This window comes from Arvicanthis niloticus, chromosome 22 (genome assembly GCF_011762505.2).
Source record: "Arvicanthis niloticus isolate mArvNil1 chromosome 22, mArvNil1.pat.X, whole genome shotgun sequence".
In the NCBI taxonomy this organism is placed as follows: Eukaryota; Metazoa; Chordata; class Mammalia; order Rodentia; family Muridae; genus Arvicanthis; species Arvicanthis niloticus.
This window is the reverse complement of record NC_133429.1, coordinates 14,308,773-14,335,388: the sequence shown is the minus strand read 5'-3', so window position 1 is coordinate 14,335,388 and position 26,616 is coordinate 14,308,773. Positions and strand designations below refer to the sequence as shown.

General features: G+C 42.5%; 1 protein-coding gene across 11 annotated transcripts in view; it reads right to left on the bottom strand.

Moving 5' to 3' along the window:
• Window positions 1-26,616, bottom strand: part of Anks1b (ankyrin repeat and sterile alpha motif domain containing 1B) — a 1,013,218-nt gene that overhangs the window by 362,944 nt on the left and 623,658 nt on the right. For 10 of the 11 annotated variants that reach the window (XM_076919966.1, XM_076919965.1, XM_076919964.1 and 7 more), the window contains exon 15: window positions 25,508-25,614. In XM_076919966.1, coding sequence (XP_076776081.1) covers window positions 25,508-25,614 — 107 coding nt within the window. Of the gene's footprint in view, window positions 1-25,507; window positions 26,033-26,616 lie in introns of those variants that run through there. The other variant, XM_076919967.1, reaches the window with a different exon arrangement.

The window sequence follows — 26,616 nt, the reverse complement described above, 5'->3', positions numbered from 1 at the left end:
CTTTTAGAATTTATTGTACCCTGCTTATTTCCAAGAGGAATCTAGGGTAGGTCTGGATGTTTTGGAAAGTCTTAAATGCTCTTTTTTTGATCACTTTATCTATAAAGACAAGGAGATTATTCTACACACTTCTTCAATTCCCTTCTCATAGACTAACAATCTGGCTGTGTTGTTAACAGGCTTAGGGCATGATAGCTGACTGTGTATTCTATTCGTATGTCCAACTGGCAGTTCTGGGTTAAAAAAAAAAAGTAGAAATCTTGATCAAGGCCTGAGTCAGAGTGGAAACTTAGGAGTTATATGATTAAAAAAACCCCCTAACCTTTGGGGTTGAGTAGAGCATAGAACCCATACATTTGGCATGGGCTGAAAGAAGTTGGTTTTTTGAGGTAGGATTTTAGCTCTTGGTTGAAGGATACATTTTTCTCCAAGCACCCTCAGCAAGCCCACAGGCAAAACTCCTACCTCGATAGGCTGAATAACTTGCCTGGGAAATAGCACATTGAGATTGGGGTGCTGAATGTGGTGGATGTGGAAAGGAGGGGATGGTTGTAGGAGATACCCATTGGGATGTAAAGGCAACTGGACTCTCTGGGGAAATTTCACACCATCCCATTGTCAGGGACTTCTTTCCCTTGCCAAATTCTTTTTTTTTTTTAACCTGTCACCAGTGATCCTAGGATTTCTACATTCTGAGATGGTTACAATGATCCAGACAGGCTGTCATCATTTCTCAGTTTTTAAGAAAGGAGAAGCCAAGTAGCTCTCTGTTTCCAGGGAGGAAAACCTTAGAATTAGAGTGTGTAATGCTTGGTCTGGTGGAGACTTACAAAACCACTGTGTTTCCTTTCAGTACAAGACATCACTTAGAAACGGCTGCTTACAGTACAGAGTCCTGTTCCTCTGTGACCTTGGTAACACCAAATCAATACATGTCCTAGAAAGTTGGCTGCACAAAGATCCATGAATCTTGGAAATGGTTGACCTGCTTTCTTTGCCTTTAGAAACCTTGTGGACATGGCAGTGGGTGCCTTGCAAAGGTGGTGGGTTCCTTTCAGGGATTCTGGGTGACTTTCAGAGGTGCTGGGTGCCTTGCAGGTGTGCTGGGTGCCTTACAGGCATCCTAGTCTATTCTGAGTTTCTTTCACCAGGAGGACTGAGGGGACTTTACCTTTTTTATCAAATCTTCTATTTCCCTCCACAGATCATATTTCCTTTTATAAGACAGAATCATCTTTTGCTGAGATAGGGATGAACACACCTTATTTGAAAAAGACACTGTAAAATGTACCATAAAAGATTCTATGAGTGAACCGTATGCTGAGAGTTGAGAATGAGTTGCGTTTATATAGAAATTCTCAGTCCTTCAACAGGGCTGGTTGAATGACCTTGGGCTAGTCACTTAACTTCTCTGTATCAGTTTCTTCATCTATCAAATGTGCATAATTCTTCCCTGTCTCTTGGGACTAATTAGAATCTACATACTGCAATGATTGCAAAAATGCCTACTTCAAAGTCTAATATCCTATAAATAGCATGCGTCTGGCCATAGAAAGACACAGCATCTTTAGTGTCTGTTTGGGCTTCATGGTTGGTGAAATTAGGACACAGGACCATGAATGAGTTGCCCAAGACTCTGAGTCAGACTTCCAGGCAGTGCAGAAGGAAGCTTTCATCTGAGCATGCATTACTTCCTGTTGGGATGCTGTTATGCCCATGTAGAATTGAGGTGGAAACCTTAGCCACACAGACAGCTGATCTGAACTTGTATGAATGGCTCCAGGATTTCCAATCAATAAACAGAAACTGGCTTGCTCGTCTGTACGTTCCTCTCAAATCAGTTGAAATAAATCCTTCGCACTTGATATTTTGACCTGGTTCTCAGCTATTCAATACCAGCCCGAGGTCTGGCATTATGAGAAATTTTCCAGGTTGTTGGATGGAAGTAATCCAATCCTGCCACTGTGGAGGGAAACAGAGTATAGAGACAGAATCCAAGGAGACTAGAAAGGTTCTGAGACCCGAGAGAAGCAGAATTTGGTAGTAGCAAGTCTCGATAGGTTCAAGGAGAGGTTACTGAAACATCAAAAATAGACTATCCAAGGGAATGGGGCCACTCTGACTCGAGCATGGAGAGAGCTAAAGAGCAGAACACTCCAAGTCCAATTCTTTTGGGCACGGTCAGCTGCTGCAGCAGGATGAGACAGATGGGACCATTTTAGGGCCAGGAAAGTGGGCCTCCCTCCTACTGGGATGGAACAAGTACGGAGGAATAGATAGAGATGCAATAGTGATGAAAGGTGCTATGCTGTAAGGTAAATCAGTGCTCAAGAGGCAGCGAGCAAAAGCAGAGCACAGTTAAAGCAGCTACATCAGCAGGAAGCATCCCTCCAAGACAAAGAAGTACTCAAGGGTGCATGGGATTCATGTTCCCTCCTACCTGGCCTAGGTCCTCTGGGTCAGGCTGTCCTCAATCCCGCAGTCAGAAGGCCCGAAGTCTAACAATAGGTGTCAGGACATAGTCATCTAGCTCAAAGTGAGCCATTGGTTAAAACTTTGGCTAAAAAGCAGGGTGTTATATGAACTCACAGAGACTGTGGCAACATGTACATACACAGGTTAAAACCAGAAGGGGTCCTAGGATGGAGAGAAGTAGACACAGATACCCCTAACCAAGAAGCTATCTGCAATTGATAGCCACTGGCAAAGGAAAAATCAGTTTTCTCCAATGAAGTCTCCCTGGTTATAGCAACCACACCTTGAAGTTGGCCCAATGCCCAAGAGTAGTTGGTCAACACAAAACCCAACTCAAAGGTATTTTTGAAAATTTCTTGTCTTATTTTGCTTTGCTTGGGCATTTAAAAAAAACCTGGTCTTGTTTATTTTAGTTTTTGTTTGGTTATGTTTGTTTTTGCTTGTTTTTTTGACTATAAAGTTGAGTGGGTAGAGAAGAAAATGTGATCAAAATTCATTGTTTGAAAAAGACTTTTTCAATTAAAAAAAAAAAAACGTTTTGAAAAGTAATATGTTGTATGTGTTATGCTCTGTGGAGGGTAGGGTGAGACTGAGGTTGGGAAAGGATGCAGGACCTGCCAATTAAACAGAACTGGGGTAGCACAGCACGACTGGTGAGCTGCAGGAATTATTTGATGAGCAGCCACAGACACATACTTTATTAGGTTTGGCTTCATCTTAAGAGTAGGCCAAGGCTCAGGCCTGAGGTCCAGAGGCAGTGACCCAGCAGTGGACTGTTGGAATTATGCTCAAGTTCAGAACCAAACAGAGGTGGAAAAGCCCGGGAGATATTTCTTCTGTGCCTATCCTTGGCTTGCTGTCATTCTTCCAGGACGATAAACCAGATTAAGATTTGTAAATGACTCCGCCTACCGGATGTAAATGTAAATATGTAAGTGACTCTGGGATACAGAGATGGGCACTACCTGGTTACTTAGGGAAGACACTGGTTCTCCCATACTTAACGTTGCTTTGGGCGTTTATCTCCCAGCAAAGAAAAGCTGCCCTGCATCACACTGAGATTTTTAAAGGATGACTACATCAAAAATAAAAAAAGACGTGAAACTGTTAAAATTACCAGCGCTCAAGAATAACAGGATGACAGCTCATCTGGCCTTTATTCCCACATTTACTATGTGAATAAGCCACAAGTAATGGGCAGGTTCCTTATTGACTCTGAAATTTTATTCACGGTGAACTTGAGGGACACAGTCATCCTGTGTCCTTGATTTTGGGATTCCAATGTCCACTTCTATGGTCTCTGTCGTTTGCTACAGCGCGATGGATTTAGGTGGACACCAAGGCACACTGATGCTTGTCATGTGCTTGATAACTTTTAAAATAATGTCTAGTGACTTGCTGCACTTTTATCTTGACATGATTTTGCTTTATGAAACATGGAAGATGATGCATTTTATATTTAGGAAGCATTTGGTAGGGAGGCTGGTAGAGTAAAATTTAATTGATTTTCCCCCCTCTCTGTAGCTCTTGAAGAAATAGCATGTGAATCCAGATTAGGTGGCATCATGCATATTTCTGTAAAAATGGAATTTTTACTTGCTTAGGCTGTTAAGTCTTACGTGTCCTTGATACTTCCCTTTACCTTATTCTCACAGACAAATATCACCATGTTTTATGCATCTCTGTGCCACAATCTTGGTTTCCTACTCTTGTGCATCCCCACAGCTGGCTAGGTTCTCCATTACCGAAAGCACCTCCTGCTCACAGCTCTCTACTCCCACCCATCCCCCAAAGACAGAATATTAGTATGAAAGGCCTTCTCATGCTATTCTGCTACTCCCAGCATTTTATATAGAATTATCCGAACCTTGCAAGAGAGCACTTGAGGTGCTAGTCCAAAATTATCTTTCTAACTTTACTTCCCGTGCCCCTCCCACTCCCGTCACACACAGAGCCTGTGGTAATAGGTCTATCTTCTGAATGTTCTACCATGGTCTTCATGTCTGTTGGGACACTTTTGGCTGGTTAGAGACTGCTTCTGTGAGACAGTTATTCCTGCAGTTCGTAAAGCCAGACCTTCAGAGCACCACTTCCTGCATTTGAGGTATACCTGTGCTGCTAATGCTTAGTTGTGTCATTAGTGATGATTTGTCCATGGGTCCATCTCTTTCATCTGCCTAGAATTTATGTAATACCAATGGTCATTCGCCACTCATCATCCTTGCTTTCATAGCATGCCTTCAACTGTCTGGGGTAGTACCATCTCTAACGCACAAGAAACGATTGGTTATAATGTGTGGGATTTCATGGGTCCCTGAAGTTGAGCTTTTTGATGTTTTGCTGGGGTAATTTTTTTTTCTTCCAGTTGTAACTGTCAACAGTCACAACTGGTAACAATTTGGTTCTAGTTTTCAGCTACCTCCTCTCTTTGGCTCCACACTGCCTGCAATAGCAGACACTCAAGTCTTTCTCTTCATTATTATGTGTATTATGTGACAGTTTGAGGCTCCTAGTTTGTTCAGTTAAGCAAACTCCTCTGCCCTTCCTAGTTCCTTTTTGTTCCCCACACAGCCACCATTGCTAGAAGCTTCTTTCTTTTTTCCCTCCCTCTTTCTTTCTTTCTTTCTTTCTTTCTTTCTTCCTTCCTTCCTTCCTTCCTTCCTTCCTTTCTTTCTTTTCTTTCACCATAGTTTTTAGCTTAAACTTTTTATTAGAAAAAGGTCACATCTCGCTCTCTCCTCATCTTCGGAGACTGTAAATTATCCTGTTACTTCATTTGTAATGGGAACATATTTATTTTCTGTGATGATGGCTCCCTTGAGTCCTTCCTTTTTCTTAGCTACATAAAGTTAACTTCCTCAGTGGCGAATTAAGGACAGATTACGAGCAGCCTGGGAACCAGGCTCCATCACCACAGGGGCCGCCCACTCAGCCTCCTTCTGTTCAGTCACCCGAGAGTTGCAGCTGCTCTGGGGCTGCTCTCCCCATCTCTCTTGAGTTGAGAAGCAGAGAGGCAGAGAGACAGAAGGAAAGCGAGGCTAATGCACTCACACACACACACACACACACACACACACACACACACACGCATGGGGGGAGAGAGAGAGAGAGAAAGAGAGAGAGAGAGAGAGAGAGAGAGAGAGAGAGAGAGATCCCTTTCCCCAGCATTATCTGTTGGTGTCTGATCTAGAGTTTTCTAGGTTCTTCTCTCCTTCTTCTCCCCCTACCCCAGCTGCCTACAATCTCCTCCTACACCCAGACCAGCAGTGACTGCACTCCAAGACTCCCCCTCCTTCCAGCACTGCGCTCAGTTTCCATAGCAACAGAAAATGTTGGTGGGAAGCAAAGATGCTGAACTGCAACTCCTGTTGGGGCTGGGAGGAGGAGGAGGTGAAATGTGGGCCTCTCTGGAGGCTTCAGAAGAAGGGGAAGGGAAGCACCTTGGAGAGGGGGGTTGGGGAGAATGCAGCCAGGTGAGAAGCCCTCAGGGAAGGAGGGGTTTCAGGGAAAGGTACATTGGCAAGTGGAAATTGCTTTGGTTAGAAAACTGAAATAGGCAGAAAGAAGAAGACTTATAAAAAGTAACGGCGAATTTTATACACACAGCAGTTGATTGAGAGGTTAAGCTAAGCAGAACATTGAGAACAAATGATGTCATCTTGAAAGGTGAGTCGTGGAAAGCAAGAAGTGAAGGGGTTAAAAAGTAGTGAGGATGCTTAGAATGTGGTGATAATAATAATAATAATAATAATAATAATAATAATATCTACATGGGAAACCAAAAGATGATACTAGGCTTGGGTTTGTGATGGGCATGTCTTCCTTGAACTCACAGAGTTATGAATATCTACTTCAAAAGCTGTGGACGAGGGTTCAGGAAAATACAGCACGTGGGACACACACTCATAGTGTGTAAGGAAGATTACAATATTTTTTTTTTTTAAAAAAAAACATTTTAGTTGAGGAATTGCATTTCAAATGGGGTTCAGAGTTAAAATTACCACTCGAAATTTACCCAGAATCATATGTTGTTATATGTTTTTCGTTCTCATCACTTTCAGTTTTGCATAGTTTGTGATGTCCTGCTACCATGTGCCTGAGCCCATAGTTCATACATGATGTCCTGCTACCCTGTGCCTAACTAAGCACATGGTTCATCCATGATGGCCTGCTACCATGTGCCCGAGCCCATGGTTCATATGTGATGTCTTGAGACTCTGTGCCTAAGCCCATGGTTCATCTATGATGTCCTCCTACCACATACCTGAGCCCATGGTCTCACAACAGTACTCAGTGCTTGCCCTCTCATCACATAGCACCATCCCCCAGCCTCCACTGTGCTTTCCCAGAGGCCTCTTGTATTTGTCCAGACCATAGCAATGCTGGTCCTGTAACTTTCCACTGATGTAGGGGTTGCTACAGAAACTGTGTTGCTTGTCTACAACCATGGTTACAGTGGTTCTCTGGTCTTTTGTTTTCTGAATGAATCTGTGCCACTACCTCCTTTAGGACCGCAAAGCAAGTAATGATAGAAAACTATTTAAGTGCTGGTTAGTCAACAAAAGGATGGACTGGGTATTAGGACTATCTTGTACCTCACTGGTACAAATAGGCATAATTATGCTCTAATTGTATTTTGAGAGAAAAGTTTCCTTTTAACAGGAAGGGTGATGTGTAGGAGGAGCTAAGGTGGGAGGAGTACTGAGAGGAAGAAAAGGAGTAAGAAGAGGAGAAGAAGAAGGAGAGGAGAAGCTAGGTGATGAAAGTGAGATAGAGCGGGGAGACAGGGAAGCAGATGTTCATGTATCTCCACCAGTCAAAGATAGTTGATATATCTAGGTTGGGTAGTGGGTTACACCTCTGATTGAACAATACCAAACTTATAAAGCCTATGATTAACATTTTTTAAAAAAATGTATAAATGCAAAAAGGAAAAGGGGGCATGGGATAGGGGTTTTCTAAGGGGGGGGGGGGAATGGGGAAAGGGGATGGTATCTGAAGTGTAAATGAAAGATCTAATAAAAAATAAAAAAAAATTAAAAGATATTTCTCACTTCTAAAAAAAAAAAAAAAAAAGAAAACTATTTAAGAAGATGCCTAAGGACCTCTCGACTGCACCCCTGCCTCCCTTCTTGTGTATCTGACAGCAGCGGTGATGAGCAGGAACACTGGAGCATTGCTTAAGTGATGTCCCTGTGCTTTGTGGGGATGGACTCGTAAATCCCACTTTAGCCCAGTGGGCGAGGGAAATGCATACAGTTTGTATCATATCTGTTTTTTATACATGCAAACCAAGGTACAGAGATATGGAATACCTGACTCAAGGTAACAAGCTTGTGAAGGCTGGGCTGGGATTTGAATCCTGGTTGAGTCTATGACCTAACCATCACAGCATGCTACTTCTGTTTGAGAAAAATAGTATTTGGGCCCTTGAGGAACCCCGGCTTGAACATATTTACCACTACCTCCCATGAATAGCCATTTTTCCCTTTCAGAGTATAACTTAAAGGAAAAAGAAGCCCTAGCCTCTATTTCAAGGTGGGCACTGAACCCAATGATTTATCTACTTGGGTTTTTTTTTTTTTCCTGCAGATTTGGAGAGAAGCTGGAAAAAGAATGTCATTATCTTCCAGCATCGAAGGTAACTATAGACAGACAATATGGGTATGAGAGATCTGACGGCATTTCCAGACACAACCCAGAAGTGAGGTGTTTGCAAGCATCTGGGTTTGCCCACCGGAGCATCTGGGGTTTCAGTCTGAGAAGATGAAGACAGATTGGAGGGAGAAGTTGGGAAGTGGGGCTAAGGTGGAAATAATATTGAAGTCTGTGATTCTAGTAGTTGCTTTTCTACCTGTCTCCTTCCAAACATACAAACACACACACACACACACACACACACACACACACACACACACACACACACACACACACGTGAGCACTCGCTTATTTTTCTCAAACACTTTATAAGGTCCTCCTGGGCAGGGCAATTCAGAGCAGCCAATTCAGGGGGATATGGAGTGTCCTGGTTATTATGTGGACATATAGCTTTCTGCAACATGAAACCTGGAAGCCAAAACTGTGCTTAAGAATAGGGATTCCAGCTTGCTTTCCCAGACTCTAAAATATGAACAGAAAGCCCCTCATTGCCAGAGAATGGAGTGTGACTGACCAAAACAAAGTTAAAAGCAAAGCATAACAGAAACAACTAACTCTAGAAATTAGTCAGGAATTTCACAATAAGCACAAAGCCTGCAGTGCTTCATGGCTCACAACAGAAAAAAAAGAAAAGTGTGTCTAGAGAAAGGAACAGAAAATAGAGAGCTTTGTGGTAGATTATGGTGTCCCCCTCCTTCTCCCATTCCCCCTCTCCCTCCTTCCCTTCCTTCCTTTATTCCTTCTCTCCTTTTTCCTTGTCTCTCTCCCTCACTTTCTCCCTTCCTTCCTTCCTCTCTCCCTCCCTCCCTTCCTCCTTTTCTCCCTGCCTTCCTTTTTTCCTTCCTTCTTCCCTGCCTCCCTTCCTTCATTTCTTCCTTCTTTTGTTCCTTCCTTCCCTCCCTTCCCCTTCTCTTCCTCTTCTTTCCCCTCTGTTCCTTTCTTCTTCTTTTTCCTTTTCTTCCATGTTTTGCCTCTCCACTCCACACCTTTGTACATGGTCTTGCTTAATTGCCCAGGTTAGCCTTCAAGTTGACATCCTCTAACCCAGCCTTTTCAGTCCCAGAATTATAGGTATATACTGCCTGGGTCTATGTATTCCTTGACTAATCTTCTCTCCACTTTAATAAAGTTACTTGTAATGTGTGCTCCGACAGCACAAAAAAAAAAAAAAAAAAAAAAACCCAAACAAACAAACAAAAAACCCCCCAAACTCCACAAAACCAAACCAAACCAAACAAACAAACAAACAAACAAACAAACCACCAAAAAAAAACCCCGATGAAGTCAAACAAAGAGAGTAATGACAGAGAGAGTTTCAGAATCACACTCATTGGCAGGCTCAGAGAAGTCCAGCCACCCACAAGGGTCTCTAAACAAAAGTGTAATCAGAAAAATAGTATGGTAGAGCCTGTAGGAACCTTACAGATAAAATAATGGTGAAAAGTGAAAGAGAAGGAAAGCAAACTAGAAAACTGAACAGTCAAATGATTAAAATAAGTAAACGGCAAGTTTTAAGGTGACATCCATGTTCAAGATCAGACAACCGAAAGGCAGTGACTGACTGCCATCTTTGCCAATGTCTGGTTTCAGCACGGGCAAGCAGAGAGCGTTTCTTCTTGACGAGGGTTCCCCAACTTCCTGAGTGGCACAGAGGCAGGGAAACTCTGCAATGAGGACTTTGCCATCACCGGAGGATAGGTGTGGCTTGGGTCTCGAGTATTGATGCTGTGAAGACAGCATTGTAGAATTTCATGGTCGGCTCTCACCTCGCAGCCTTTGTGTTTGCGAGATTCATCCTGTAACTAGACTGTGGAGGGAGGCAGCTGGGAAGGAGGAGATGATAGAAGCCCTCATCTCTCATACCAGGAAGTGTGTCAGTACCACTGGAAGTTGGGAAGCCAAGAGCTCAGGGGACACATACCATACAGAAAAGCTGCCAGAAGAACGATGTGTAGACATTTTTGAGGTATTGTTTCTGGAAGGTGAGGCTGGGGGATGGGGAGAAGATGCCCCAAGCTCTGTTTATGTTTTATCTGTACACTAGTTTTGCTGTTTAAAACTTATATATGCTTTAGCTCAGGATTATTATTTTGTTTAATGTACTCTGTTCTGTCACTATCTGAAAGTCCTTGTTGCTGTTGTTCTTGTGTCTATGTGAATCAACTTCTGGAAGAGGCTGAGGTTATAAATTAGATACTTAGTCAGCCATGGGCACTCATTCACCTCTTGCCAACCTCCCTCAGCCTTCTCTTTTCCAAGAGTCTTCTGGGAACATGGACACAAGAAAGACCTTACTTAGGGCTGCTGCTGTCTTGGTTGTGGGGTGATAAGAAGCACAGAAGCCTAAAGTTTTACCATCTAGGCTTCAACTCTAGACTGTTGTTGAAACACTGAAGTGCTGATTACAGCTTTTAGCGGAATCTGTTTGCTTTGCACTAGAGAGCCGTCTTCTGAACTAGTATCAATAAAATGCCTCCTAACAGGATCCCCGACACCAAAAGTCCCCACTGACACTAGTGTAATTACCGTCCCCTGGACTCTAGGCCTTGTCAGGCCACACAGATAATCACCTACAACTGCAGGTGCCGATTAGCTAGTCAGTCAGCTGACACTCAGCACTCCTGAGAGGTTCTGCAGAGGTGACAAAAGAGTAGAAGCCCCTGCGATGGGCATCCTCTCTCCAAACCCTGAAAACTAATGGGAACTGAGGGGATGCAGGAGAAGGAAGCAGAGATACAGAGGGATGAGGGCAAACGGTGCTGGTCTCCATTCAAGAACTAACCAGTCTGGACTAGTAAACCCTGCTTGGCTTTCAAGATCAGGTGTGTCCAGGGTATTATGCAGCAGGCAATGCCCGTTCTCGGTTCCACAGGTGTAGGGTGACATAGACAGTCTAGCTCATGATGGTTTCCTTTCACTTGACTGAACCCGTCTCCTGGCTCTCCCCTATGTGTCACCATCACCACCCGTACCTTCCTTTTGCACCTCCCTGCTAATTGCAGATATTTCCACTTGCTAGACAAGCTGCCCCGTGGCTTAGCTTGTCAGCCTGCACCTCTTTGCAATCTTCATAGCATAGCTGTATGAAGATGCCATATTGAAAGCCACTGTTTTGTATGGCTAGTTTTTGTTTGTTTGTTTACTTCATGCGCACCTAACTTCTGTTGTGGAACTTAGCCCGCGTCCTCCAATTCTAGCTGCAATTAGTTACAGAGCTGAAGGACTCGAATGCTTTTGTCTGTTTCTCTTGTAGACAGTAAACTTCCTGAGAAGATGGATCAGGTGTATCATCATCCTAACACAATCCAAACAGCTGATACATGCAAAGTACACAGAATAGTAGCCCCTGGAGTAGAAGTAAGATTTCTGTTACTGTCACTACCATGACGGAATTCAGAAGCCCTTCCACAATATCTGGCACATGGAGGTGGCCTAGAGCAACTATGTCTTCATTTGCATTCTTGGAACATTCTGGAGAAACCGAGTTTTATTGCTGAGGAGTCAGGCAGTGGTCCTGGGTGCAGGGAGAGGATGCAGGTATTTTCTTTAGTGTCATTAGGGCTCAGTGAGTATCTGAAAGAACACAGAATCTGGTGGACAGGGAGAAAAGTATAGGGGGACCACAGGATACTCTAAAAGCATGAGCTATTGAAAAACCGGTTTTTGCCGGCTTTGAGGCAGAACCTCAGTCCATAGGATGGTGGGTGTCCTGGTTAATACTGTGAACTTGAAACATGTATATGACAACATTTTTAGACTGGGTTAATTGAAGAAGAAAGACCTGCTCTGTGATTGACACAATCCCTTGGACTTGAATTCTGGACTTAAAAAAAAAAAAAAAAAAAAAGGAAGAAAGCAAACTGAGTGTGAACAATCTCTGTTCTCTTCTTCCAAGTTGTGGATGCAAAAAAAAAAAAAAAAAAAAATGGTTACCTCATGCTGGCCATTGCCATAACCTCCCTGACAGGATGGACTGGACCCTCAAACTGTGAGCCAAAACAAATGCTTTCTTCCTCAAGTGGTTTTCCTCAGGGATTTTGTCACAGTAATGAGAACATTTACTAACACCTTCTGTTTGGGGAGAGACACCTAATGGGACTGGTAACTTCATTTTCATCAGCACTAGCTAGAAATAGCTGGCTTAATCAGCCTCAGACAGATGTTGAGCCTCAGACAGATGTTGCCTTGCTCATCATTCTTGCTACCTCAGTATGTGGAGTGCTTGTGTGTGCTGTCATCAGGTAAGCTTATCTAGGGGTAGTGACGGGTCAGCAAGCTGTCTCTCCACATGGTGCATGTGTAGAGCCTAACCATAATTTTGCAAGGCAGGGAACATTTTCATTCAAACAAGTATTAGATGACCCTGGATTTGTTGCCTGACAAGGATCCCCTTTGTTTTTCTAATACCAGCAGCACCTGAACATCTTAACCTCACTTGTTCAAGATTCCACCCAATTTTGCTTTTATTGTTCACCCCATTCCTCTGTGTTTATACAAACACTACTCAAGCCCATTTCCATCAAAGACCCTTCCCTAAATGCTCCAGATGACAGACATCTCTTCCTTCCTGGACATAGCCAGTCAAGAGTTTACAACGTTCATTTTTCCCATAGTTACATCGTATGCAATAAAAACACACAGTTGACTTTATTACTACTTGAGTGTGTATCACTATTGAGTAGTTTAGTATGCTGCACTTAGCTTCCTGAGTGGACTGTAGGGTCTTTAAGCAGATACTATATTATGCCTCTCTGTAGTCCCTTCCACAATTAGCATCTGTAGATGAATAGAGTATGTACAAAGTTCATTCCCCTATGAATGAATGGATAAACCTTCCCAGAATCCATTAAAAAAGATTTTCCTAAGAACCTTTCACAAAAATATTTCTATTTTTTCTTTTTTTACTGCAGATTGTCAATGCACCCTGAAGGATTAAAGGTGCAGATATGAAACACAGATTTATATTTTAAAATGCTACAACATGTTTAATATGCTTTATAGTACATGGATAGTTTGATTATCAATCCTTGGGGGAAAGAACTACTACCTTCTTATGTGTTCAAATATTCTTATAAAAATTATTATGGGGGCTGGAGAGATGGCTCAGTGGTTAAGAGCTCTTGTTCAAAGGATCCAGGTTTGCTTCCTAGAACTCACATGATGGTTCATAACTATCTGTAATTCAAGTTTCAGGGAATTTGATATCCTCTTCTGATAGTTGGATACCAGGCTTGCACTTGGTGTATATACATACATGCAGGCAAACACTCATGCACATAAAATGAATGTATTTTAAAAATTTCAAGTAAAATTATCATGGTCTGAGTGGCCATAGTTAGGACATTTTATAATGAGTGAGTATCCCTGAGTGGGTCAGAACCAGATCAGATATAGTTCTATGTGTGTCATACACCACTCTTCCAGGGACTTGTACAACTTTAATGTCGTGAGTGCAGTGGCTTCCTTCTCCAGGTGTGCAAACAGCCAGTTAATCAAGGTCTGCAGTGAGAATGTGTGGGATTCAGTGATACAGCTTCCCAGTGGCCTTCAGTGGGTGGGAGGTCACTGAGGCAGGCAGGCTATGGATGTTTGGATGCTCCTAGGACAACTCAGGTAACCCTCCTCCTTGTGTCCAGTATACTTGGAGAGTGAGAGCAACGGAGGCTTGTGAGAACGAGTGTGCAGCACTGCACGCTACACCGGTTAATCATCGATTGCCTGCTACACGCACACAGCTGGCCTTAATCTAATTCTTACCATCACCTTGCAAATGAGGTAAGACCATCTCCAATTTTCACATGAGAGATGATGCTCACAAAGGGTAAGTGACCAGTCCACATTCTCACTCCAGGTAGATGAGGAAGCCAGGCTACGGAGACAACTCTGTGCCTTACAGTGCCACACTGTCTTCCTGATTCCTATTCTTTCCATAAACCTAATGACTACAGACCTAAAACCAAGCACTCACCATGGCTCTATAATGCTATCCCATTTTCTTGGCAAGTTCTTTTTCCTATTTTTCTCATAGGCTCCCCCCATCCTTTGATGGGTCTTCATATATCACAGGATGACTTTGAACTGCCGGTTTTCCTTCTCCACCTCCTGACTGCTGGGATTATGTGTACCTAGTTTTATGAAGTGCTGGAGACTGAACCTAGGGTTTTGGGCCAGGCAAGAATTATACCAATTATGCTACATCTCCAGCCCTGAGGTAGCTTTTAAAATAACTTCTCCATCCTCAAATCCCACTTACTATTGGTCTAACTCACCAGAAAATGGAAAACATTAGAGGAAACAGTTCTGCTTTCTCCCCAGCTCCCATATAAACCAATGGCTATCCTCTGTGTCTTGCCTTCAGTTGGAGAAGAGACATTCTTACTATTGACCAAATCCCCCTAGTTGTCTCTGAACCCCAAGTCTTTTCACCACCATCCTTTCAATCCATCCATCTTCTCTAGTACCCTACCTTTCTTCTTCTTCATTGTTCCATTCAATACCCAAACACTTCTCTAGTCTTGCCCATTTCCAACCATTGTACAAATCAGATTTTTGCTGCCAGCTTACGTCTATGCTTCTACCATCTGGTCTGTAGCACTTCCTCTACTGGATATCTGCTACTTGTCCCATCCTATGAACATGGCTTCTTTGGCATCTGCTTTATGGAATGAGCAGGTTTCAGTACTTCCAACACCAGCAGTTCCTTCCCTTCCTAGTTCCATATGACTTTTTCTCTCATCAACATTTTACCCATTCAGTTACTTTCCATGAAAGAAGGTTTATGGGAAAGGTCATCATCCCCAAGTTTAGGGATGGATTTTTGGGGAGCCATGAGACTCGATAAAAGGTAGAAAGCTTCACATTGGTTGAATGACAAGAAAGTGTCAGAGGTACAAGCAGGGAATAGGGAGGCTTACAAAGGGGACTGAGAAATATAGCACAGGGATGGGAGACGCCAAAGTGATGTCCACTCAGGAGAGAAACAGTGGTCAAGAGAATCACAGACAAAGGTAGATAAGGTTAATAAGGACTGGGAAGCTGAAATTGGATTTGAGCAGTTAGCAATACACTGCTGGTCATCGTTTATAAATAACTTCAGGATCAGGGCAGAGGCTGATGTCATCAGGCCTGACTTATTGAACTGAAAGGCAAGGCAGGGAGTTCAGACATTTCTTCTGAGAACCTTTTATAGAAAGGGAACAATAGTAAGAGGACAGACCCAAGGGTGGAGGGACCTGAAAGGAGAGTTTCAAAAAGAAATAGGTTATTTCTGACCTTGTTTAGAGATTGTAAAGAGGAAGGCTTACCTAGTTCCAAACCATTTCTGATGCAACTAAATGCAGAATCTATTTCTTCTGTCACCCAGATTTAGATAATATATGTAAAGCACAGTGCAAATTTAATATGGCTTTATTCTTTCTGCTATGTCATAATGACTTAGTATGATGTCATAATGACCAGGACATTGATGAATTGCATTTTCTGTCCTTGTAACATCCTATTCTTCTCAAAAGATCTTCACTGAAACTGATCCGGCTCTTCAGTGGTTCCACTGCTCTACATCATCTCTTACTTTTGTCCTTTAGAAAGATGAAGGATCTCTGGATCTGATGTTACCAGCATGGATGTATTTACTAATTTTGTTCTGGGGCAGCAGATAATCAGACAGACTATATCATCCTTCGGGTCTGGTGAAACCCAGATGTTCAGCTTCCTCTTTATGGGACTGTGGTTTTCTGATTTAAATGATGTGGAATATGACTTTTATCAAGTAAATGATATAAGACTTGAATTCCAAAATCACCTTCAAATATCTAGAAGAACACGCCCCCTTTTTTTCTTGTCAACCATATACATACACATTGGCCAATAAACACAGATGCTCTGCAAGTCTTTATATGGAACTCCTGATTGACTTTGATCAATAAAGGAAAGATAAGAGCAAAACAACTTGAAACTTAACTCTGTGAACCAAAGCAACAGAAATCAATGAACAATGTCGTAAACCTGTCATAAACATTCATTTCATTTTCTCTCCTTCTTACACACCTCTATAATCCATAACTAGCATCCCAAGGGCTCTTATTTCTCCATGTTATTTTAAATCCCATGAACATAAGTGACTGGATAGTTTCCAATGCATATGGCAGACATAGCCAGCTTACGGAATCTAAGAAGAAGGTAGGTAGGTGATTGCAGTGATCTATGGGTATTGTCACTTTGTCTTTCTCGCCTGGATGTTGTTCTGGATGAGAGTGTATAGCTACTGGTGACTCATTACACCTTAGAAACAACTGCTACTGGAGGACCAATCATGTCTTCCATGAGGACTGCTGCTGCTAGATGCACTGTCCCCAGCAGGCATGAAATGAATCATCCAACTCAGAAGGCTTCATAGTCCAAGGCAAGCTTGACTTGAAATTTTATTGTATTTCTGTAACATTGTGTATGGTGAGAAGCATTCCTAAGTCTGGACTAAGTCTCTCTGTCTCTGTCTCTGTCTCTGTCTCTGTCTCTCTCTCTCTCTCTCTCCTCTCTCCCTTCTCTCCCCTCTTTCTCCTCTCTTCCCTCTCTCCCCTCTCTTCCCTCTCTCCCCCCTCTCCCTCCCTCTTTTTCTCCTTTCTATCTGTCCTTTCTGTCTCTTCCTTCCTTCCTTCTTTCTTTCTCCCTCCCTCTCTCCTCCTTCCCTCCCTCCCTCCCTTCTTCCTTCTTCCCTCCTTCCTTCCTTCCTTCCTTCCCTCCCTCCCTCCCTCCCTCCTTCCTTCCTTCCTTCCTTCCTTCCTTCCCTCCCTCCCTCCTTCCTTCCCTCCCTCCCTCCCTCCTTCCTTCCTTCCTTCCTTCCTTCCTTCCTTCCTTCTTTCCTCCCTCCCTCCCTCCTTCCCTCCTTCCTTCCTTCCCTCCCTCCCTCCTTCCCTCCTTCCTTCCTTCCCTCCCTCCCTCCTTCCCTCCTTCCTCCCTCTCTCCTTCCTTCCTTCCTGTTACCTTTCTTCTTGGTACTCTTTTGGTTCACTATTTCCCCTAGAACAAGAGTCGCTCACACTCTTTAATTTGTCCCGATTCTGCCTACCTCCGATGTTCCCACAACAATTGAAAACTTTTCCTATTGGCCTCAAATTGACCTTGGTTTGACTTTTGACTTTAATTTAGTTAACCAACTATTTGTTTATCATAGCCATGCTTAGTGATATGGGGAATAATGAAGGATTTATATGCATAGATTTATTGAGGGTTGTTACTAATGTAATCATGTCATTCCCAAGTTGATATGTTGAAGTCCCAACCCCTAGCACTTTAGAATGTAACCTTATGTTGGAAATAGGTTCTTTACATAAATAAATCAAATGAGGTCATTAGGATGGTCTGTAACCAAGAGTGACTGCCCTCCTTACAAGAAGAGAAATGTGATCACAGTCATGCAAAGACACAGAAGCCAGTATCAAAATACAGGGGGTAAGGAGGCCATATTTAAGGCAACAGGCCCAGAACGTAGCCTTTTCTCAGAGCCCTCAGTAGAATCAACCCTGTTGATACCTTGAGCTTGGACTTACTGCCTTCCTCTGAGGCAACTGTGGCTAGAAAGAAGGTGAATACCTTTGTCGATATTGCAAGCCCTGCTGTGGTTAAAGCACTGGTCTTCTTAGGCAATAGTGGGGAGGAGATGAACAGGCAAGGTGTGCTGAGAGAAAAAAATCCAAGAAAAGAGCAAAAGTATTGAAGACAGGAAGAGCTTTGAGAGTGGAGCCAATCATTCCTGGGTGCCTTCAGTTGAAACATTTGGTGAAGGGGGCAGTGAAGACCCTTACTAAAGTTAGGGTGCTTTCATCACAGAGAGCTGGCTTTTATAAACCTGGCTCTGGTAACAGCTTTCTTAAACCCTGTTGAGTCTCCTTCTCTTCATTTATACATATGGGCCTACTGATAGAGGTAAGAATTGTGCAGGTTAATTTATAGGAACCTGTATAAAACTGTATAATACTCAAACCATTCCATTCATCAATGTTGAAAAGCTACTATATGCCAGGCAGTGTGCTAGGCTTTAGGAATACAAATGTAAATAACACCCAGTCTATTCCTCTGAAAAACTGACTCTCTAAGGCAGCAACAGAGATCTGAACCGATTAAAATAATGGCAAAGAAACATGAAGACTAGAACAGTACTAAAACCAGAGCCCTGTGGGTGCATTGTGGGTAACTAGGAAGGGAGAGAACAGCCCCGAGAGACAGGGTAGTGTCAGGAAGCATTTCTTTGAGGAAATGGTGTTTAAGTGGATTTGAGAAAAATCAGGTGAAGAAGGAAGAGAAAAGAGTTCCACCCAGAGGGAAGACAGACTTGCTTTACAGCTGTGTTTTTCTCTGTCTCATGCCTCTTCAGTTCACTTGCTGAAAATATACTCTAGCTACAAAACACCTTCAAAGTCTTGAAGGCTGGATCCTGTCCTGACTGTCCTCAGCAACACGCTGAGGTTATCTTTAAAACAAAGAGACCATCAGAATCCCTTCCTGTAGCCATCTGCCTGTTGCCTGTCCCCAGCCCATGCCATCCTCTCTTCTCATCCTTCTCCTTACTTGCTTGCTTCTGCTTTCTTTCATTAGATCCAGCGACACGGGACAAAAGCTAATTTTTAACTGTGGGGCAGGGCAGTGAACTATGGCCCAATGATTAATCTGCCTGTTTTAATAAATAAAATTTTACTGGAACAAAACTGCATTCATTCATATTCATATCATCTATAGCTATTTTACTGCAACAACAGAGATTTTTTTTTTCAACAGAGACCATACATCTTGCAACGGCTAAATGATTTACCACATGGCCCTTCACACAGATGGTCAAAGTCTCGTCTAATATTTATGTGTGGTGGAAGGAGGTGGGTATAGGGAATAAATATATAAGTAGAGGTCAAGAAGGAAATTTTAAGGAAGGGTCCTACAGAAGAAGTGTTTATAAGTTCTACCTGGAAGGTCAGAAGAAAATCGACAGCTAAAAGATGTGACAACTGAACTAAGAGCCAATGGCAGAGAGTGGTGTGGGCAAAGCCAGGCAGTGGAGGAAAAGCTTGCAATTCAGTTCCCTACTGCATAGAGAAGAAATAAAAAGAGATAGATAAGGCTGGAGAATTAGCTGGACCCAGATCAGCAGAGTTCCCAACTATGAGAGTCACATTATGGGTTTTGGAAATATCTTACCGTTTCCCACTCCAAAGACCCTCTGAAGGATTTAAGTGTCATAGATGAAAGGAAACATGTGCCTAGGGTCTCTCTGGGCCACAGTTGCAGTTAACATTTCTTGGGCATTTATTCTGTGCTGGATCTGGGCTAAATGCTTTGTACGCATACATGTATATGGAAATGCACAGCAAGTAGTGGTGGAAACCAGGTCCAAAGACGTAAAGCAAGGCCAACAGACATGGCTTTGCATGTTTGCAAAGTAGAGGATCCCATAAGGATGCACAGGGATGAGGAGGAGACTAGGGTGATGTAAAGTGTAGGGTGATGTCCCATAGTTGGGGCCAGAAGCAGAGACAGAGAGTGTCAGAAGCTAAGAGGCCAGAGAGAAATGATGCGAGGAGAAATTTGTGGAGAAGTAGAGCAAGGCTGACTTGAAAGAGCACAGTCTGTAGGAAAGTTGGAAAACAGGCTGGATTATGGAGAAGTTAAGGCTTTGCCGGGAAATGAGAAAATGGAGGTCACAGCCATTGAGCAAGTTGCCTGGGAGATCTGCTCATTTAAAGCAGAGAGGAATACGATTCTAGCTGGATTTCTTAAAATGAGCCTGTACCTCAGCAGCTTCAGTAAGGTTTTAGACTCATGATGCAAATTCCTCACCCCAAATATCTGGTCATTTGAAGCAATTCTGGAGATCAAATTATGCAAATGTGCTCCATGACTAAATTAGAGGCTAATTCATGTGAACATTAGTTAGTAATGGGAGTTACATTACTGGATTATTAGAAAATGGGGCAACATATTTTAGTGCTTAAAATTTTAATCAGAGTAACTTCCAGATGGAGGAAAAGGCTCCTTTCCATCACCAGATTGGAACCATGGCTGACATCCTCCCTGAGAGCCAGTCTTTCGGCATGGTCAGTCCGGCACCTGCCCTCATTTCTGACTTTCTGTGCTGCACAAACAATCAGCATCCTTTCCCAGGCTAATGGCACGTTCAAGAACAATTAATAGAACTCATGACACTAACAATTTGTCCTGCACCTTTAGACAGTTCAAGATATTAACATAATCACCCCAAACAGCATTGCTGCTAGATTCCACGAATAAACCAAATCGTTAGGGAGACAAGACCACGCTGACGAGAAGTTTGTCTTTCTCTGTCCCCTACCACTCCTCTGCTGTCACTGCTTCTTGTATTTGTAATTAGCTGTTGTCCAGATAAAGAATGGCTCCCCTTTGGCAATGACTGCCAGATACCAACAGATTTTAAATGTCAATGGTTGTAAAAAAAAAAAAAAACAATAAAACAAACAAACAAAAAACCCCAAAACACTTTTGTAAAGGTGAGTCTACCACTACTGTCTATCCTAAATGAGTTTGGAAACTTAAGATGCTTTTGTAATATAAGACCATCCCCTGAACTCAAAGCCCAGCCTGCTTCAGAAACAGGAAGACAGAGTAAATGGATATATTTTGTATATATTTACATTTAAATGGTAAAAGCTCCCCAGATTTGCCTAAAAACATAGCTAAGTAAGAAATCATGGAGTGATTAGTCTTAGCCGTTAAGGTCAAGTTATTTCTGTTCACAGGTCTAACTTCTTACTTGGTCGGTGGTTTGCTAAGACTTAAGATGTCATTTTGCCAGGTCGAGCTGCAAACCCAGCTCTTGTTGCAGCAAAGTTCTGGAACATAGGAGAGGTCTGTAGGTTCATTAGTATGTAATATGCACCACAAACATGGGTGAAAATTTCATTTAAATATGTACCTCTCAGCTCTCTCTTGCTCGCATCTCTTGTCAGCCTCTATAACCTCCAAAATAGCTCCTTGGGTCCCCTTCTCTTTGTAATGGGCTCTGCTCACTTTGACCTCCAGTAGGAGCTTTCTGAATGCTCTCTGCTCAAGTTCACAGAAATGCCAGCGTGTGTGTGGCTTCCAGTATTACCTTGATAATTAACTCCATAAAGACTTCATCCTGAACACTTTACCAATGGTCAAATCACCCCAAGTCAATAGGTCAACAGGAGATGGCCAAAAGAATGGAGCATTATACAATTTCATTCTTTTCCCCTTTAGAATTTACAAATGGAACTGTTCGGTAGTGAGCCCAGAGAGGCTCTGAGTCAGCCCCCCTCCAAGCTTTGTAATATGGTCTTCACAGCATCAGCCTACTGTAGTATTGCTTAGGAGTGATACACGCTATCACTATCTCCATTTGCCTTGATTTTGAACTCCAACAGATTGTTTGCACTGTCCGTTTATGTACAATACTTTGATATAGAACAATCTGCCGATCGATGCTGGCTCTGAAAAGATGAGGGGCAAAATTCCTGTCTTATATTCTATAGGCATGAAGGAATGTTTCTGGGATGTGCAGGCAAATACTAGGGACAACAGATTGCCCCGACTGAGGGAAGGGTCGTGCTTTGTTCGTCATTATGTCCCTAGAAATGAACACTTCCTAGCACATATTTACAGAGGACTCAATTCCATAATGACACAACTAGTGCTCCATACTGTCATTGACCAAAAAGAGTTTTAGTTTATAAACGAGACTGGAGGTCCAACTGTGTCAATCTGTTGTGTATGTGGTGTCTACGGGTGGATTTCTATGCCATAACATTCCATTAGGAGCTGTGAGAAAGGCAAGGAAATCACACACCAAACAGACTTGCTGAGTTTCTATTCTAGTTGAGAAGACAGGGTATACATGAGTAGAAATTTATTTCTTAATTCTGGAACGATGGCTGCAAACTCTAACCGCTAAGCGAATTTGGAAAGACACACTGCTATGGACTCACATCCTTAAGGGAAGTTATGTAAACTAGGCAGGGAGACATTTGAGATTAAAAGTATAGGGGAGAGAAAGGAAGTGACAGTCCCCAAGGAGCAGGAGAGGACACGAGGAGCAAAGATCTAGGAGAAGAAATAGAGGGTTTGAGACTTGGACAACTTAGGGAGCAGTCCTCTAACTCAGAAAAACAAGGATGGTGGTAGCAATAAATACAGTAAGGAAACAATACACAAGTCTGCACAACAATGGATACATCCCTAAACTCCTTGTTGGGAAAATAAGCAACATTAAAACTTAGTCATGTTCTATACATCACAAAGGCTGAAGAAGTTCACAAGGCTCAGAGGACACCCCCCCACCCCCCACCATGGCATTCCCCGGTCTGGTGAGAAGCAGAGAGATTGTGCTTATTCGGAGAGCAGATGTGATGTCTGTCTTTAGACGAAACAGGCAGGGCGGGACTAGGGAAGACTTCAGACACATGACTGGTGAGAGAGTTTGTGATGTCAACATACACATGACTCTCCCAGAGTCTCTGCTGGCTTTAGGTCCTCTTGTAGCCCTTCTTGAATTGCACCGATTTCTATTTATTTTTACATTCTTAATGACACTTTGGATCTAATCTGTGTCCAATGATGTGTCCAGGATGAAGGCATAGAGCAAAAGCTTATAATTTTGTTTAAAAGATACGGGAAATAATTCTCATACCTGTAGAATCAAGGGTAAGTAGTAATAGCCCAAGGAGAGGCAGTGAAAGACAATAAAGAGTTAATAGCACACGGGAGGAGCGTCCTTCACTAACCATGTTCAGGAATCACTATTAAGTAACCTTTACTAAAGTCAATGATTGTCATTAAATAAAAATTAGTCATTTATTGTGTTTATGTATAAGAGTATATAGAATATATTTAGCAAAAAAAAAAAAAAAAAATTAAGCCCTGAGTAAACGTTTTCTTCACAAGTTATTCATATGAAACCTTTAAACTTAACCTGTCAATAGAACATGTTTCCAAAACCAAGTGCATGCATGGATGTACTATGACATTTTACCTAACATGAATTATATCCTCTTGATGTCTACAGTCTTCTTCTAAAAAGACCTACAGTACATCATAGTTAATGGAAGTGTGGTGCTTGTTGCTTAGGCAACAGAATGAATAAATGCAGGTCAGAACGTGCCACAAGAAAAACAAAAGCCAGACCATGATACCGAATGGAAGCTGAGCAGGTCTAACAGATTTTTACATTAATGAAATCTGTTTCTTAAAGTGGGCCAACCATGGAGAGCTTTAAGTTCTGCATCAAGTAGCCTATGACAATCAACAGACTATTATTGTAAAGGCAGACAGTCTTTCCTCACAATATTGGCACCAAACAAATGGTGCACGAAAGCATGAAATGCACTAATTGATGACACCATTTCATGATTTACTTCATCTTCACAATTAATCTTTCTACAAGGTAAATCATAGCTTTTTTTTTTTTTTTTTTTGATTCTGTCTCATGGTGCAAGTCCCTGGCATGTCTGAGTTAACAAGGTGATCTAATTTTCTAGAAGATTCCATACACTACTTGGAAATAAACAGGTAAAGCCACAATCTAGGATTAGACTTTGATCTTCCCACGATGCTCAGGATTTTTTTTTTTTGGTTGCATTTTGTGCAAAATTCACACATGACTGTTCTGCACACTCTTTCCTCAAATTCTTTCTTTAAAACCGGAGCGATTACCTTCTAGTTAAATATGTTCAAAGGGGAATTATATTTTTTCATAAGTGTTTAATACTCAGAGGAAAATTAAGCTGAATTAAAGTCCTTCAGTGGGGACGATTAGCTGTGCAAATCTAAAACCCAACTTCTCACAGACCAGAATAGATCTGGACCAGGGCTTGAGAATAGCATGCCTCATTTCAGGTAGAGACAGGGGAAAGAGTAGCTACACAGAAAGGTGCAGTCAATATAAGTAATGCCAAATGATATTCGTTTGTTACTTCCTGTAATTATTAATATCTTCTATTCACTGCCCTAAGTAAGTCTAAACCTGTTTAGGGCTGTAACAACTTCCACTTCCATCCTATTTCAACACCCACAGAGTCTCGACTGTATTAGCAGTGACTGTCTGATGGCCACAAGAAAAATGCATAGCTCATTAATTAATAAAAAAAATAACAAGATAACCCTAAAGGGTTATATGCATATATTACTTAATGCTCATATGATGGGCCACATTTATGCATTTTTTTAAAAAAATAGGCACACACATTTTTGTCGGAGTAGAAGTTTAACCACCTTAATAACCCTCAAAGCTGTAACAATTCAGTCAACTTTGGAGAAAAACAATCTGGAAAAGGAACCACAAAGCTCTGACTAGCCCTCGGTGCTTTATGAATGTGCTGCAGGTGTCAGCCTCAGCGTTTTATTTTAGAGGAACGATTAAGGATACCTCTAAGCCGTCTGTGTGCTACATGCTTGTGACATGTAGGTCTCCCTAAATTTAGGGATCGGTGATATGTGCGATGGGACCTTAAAGACAAGGGAAGGTGAGAAGAACTGTGACGTAGCTTAAAGGAGCTTAGCAAGGGGAGCGGATGAGCACAGGGGGAGGTCTAGAAATGATTAGAAAACTACATTGTCAGCTGCACACCTCCCACCCTCCTCCTCCTCACCTCTATGCATGCACACTGAGAAGTTTGCACACTGCCTGGTTTAGACTGCACACAGACCAGGACTCGGAAGTACATCAATGCATTTGGTTCATCAGCCCCTTTCTATACCCTGACAGCTAATTGACCCAAGTGTTTGTTTTTCACCGAAAGTAACAAACAATACTTCATCTCTCTTCAGTCAGCATGTGGAAGGAAGAGCATGCTCTCGCTAAGCTAAGCGACCGGCTAAAGCAGCTAGCTAATGAAGGGTCGTCCACAGGATTTAAACGGCTTATTGAATGATTAGCAGGAAAAATGATCTTCATACTATCGACATAGCAGACTCTCTAATTAATCACAAATACTGATATTCAAGCGGAAATAACATGTCTCCGGAATCCAGATTTAGCTGGAGCGTGGTATAAGTCTAATTGTATGCTAAAATCACAAATGTATAGGAAAGAAAAAAAAATCATACAATGAATGACAGGGAGAATATAAATGTTAATCTTCTTTCAGAGCCTATAAATAGAGCGCTCACCAATTCATACAACACACATGTCTAAGGGATGCATATAAATCCCATTTTTTTAGTCAGTGTCTATATGCACACAACAAGTTCTGTCCTAAAGGCATCCAATTTTCTGATGCAGTTACATATATAAAGCTGATCCGTTTCCGTGCAAACCAGGCTGCCTCTGAGCCATGTAAGACACATAAGAAGCAAAGACAGACAAAAGGCAGCTCCGTGGACACAGAGAGCATCTTACCATAAACTGTACATTGTCAAATCCATTAGCCATCAGGTGGTTCTCGTACTGAGGTAGCCCAATGCTTTCCAACCATTGTCCCACTGTTTGGACAGGGCATCTGGGTCCTGTAAGAGGGTGAAGAGGGAAGCGTTTTAGCAGGGAGTAGCCGTCCACAGGGTAATAGCGGTAGTCCTGGGCTGAGAGGTGGCATTGCCACATCATGCTCCTGGGAAAGTTGTTATCAAAGGAGCCCGCCAGCTTGACAGATTAATGTTCTCAGCGAGAGAGCAAAGTCAGAAGTAAAACATAGTTTGCCAGGCAGGCTGTGGAGTATGACTTGATCCTAGCTGCACATTTCTTACATATTAATCTTTACTACCGACCAGTGCGTCATACAGCCCCCAAAACCAGGCAGGAGAAGAAGACATATCAAGCTGCCAGCCTAGGCTGCTCTGCGTTCTATGTGACTGCTGGAGTACTCCACAGTGAGCAACACACGGCCAGCAGCCAGAATTCTTTTTATCAAGTACTCCTACACTCATCAGTATGCAGCCCCATTCTCCTTGCTCCCCCTCGCTCGCTCCCCTTCATTACCCAGCCCAGGCTACACCTCGCATTTTCAATAATAGCCATCAGATAAGGCAGATTTTTTTTTTTGTCTGCAAGCTGTAAGCCTGCTGCTGCTGTTCCCTCCCACACACCCATCCAAGCGTCAATCTTGAATGATGAGAGCAGTCAAAACAAATGCAGAAAATAGCAAGACTCAGGCAAACCGAACGCGCTTCAATCGGAATCGAAGCTTCATCCCGGTTATGCGTTACCCGAGCTATTTGTTGTGGGATTTTTTTTTTTTTTTTACGTTTCAAAAGACACCAGGAAACGCGAAGCTTGAACTACAGCTCATAACGAGGCTCCAGGCTCGCCACAGGTCCCCATTCCCCTTCCCTTCCTTGCCTTTCTCCCTTTAAAAATGTACCAGAGGGGAACCGCTTCTGACTGAAAGCTTCACAGTGTAATTATTCTTTTTTCTTTACCGTGCGGTATCAAAGTGAACCTCTCTGGGGATTTTTTTTTTCTTTTTCTTTTTTTAATTTTTGAATTACTGCAACACATAGAAACTGCATCAT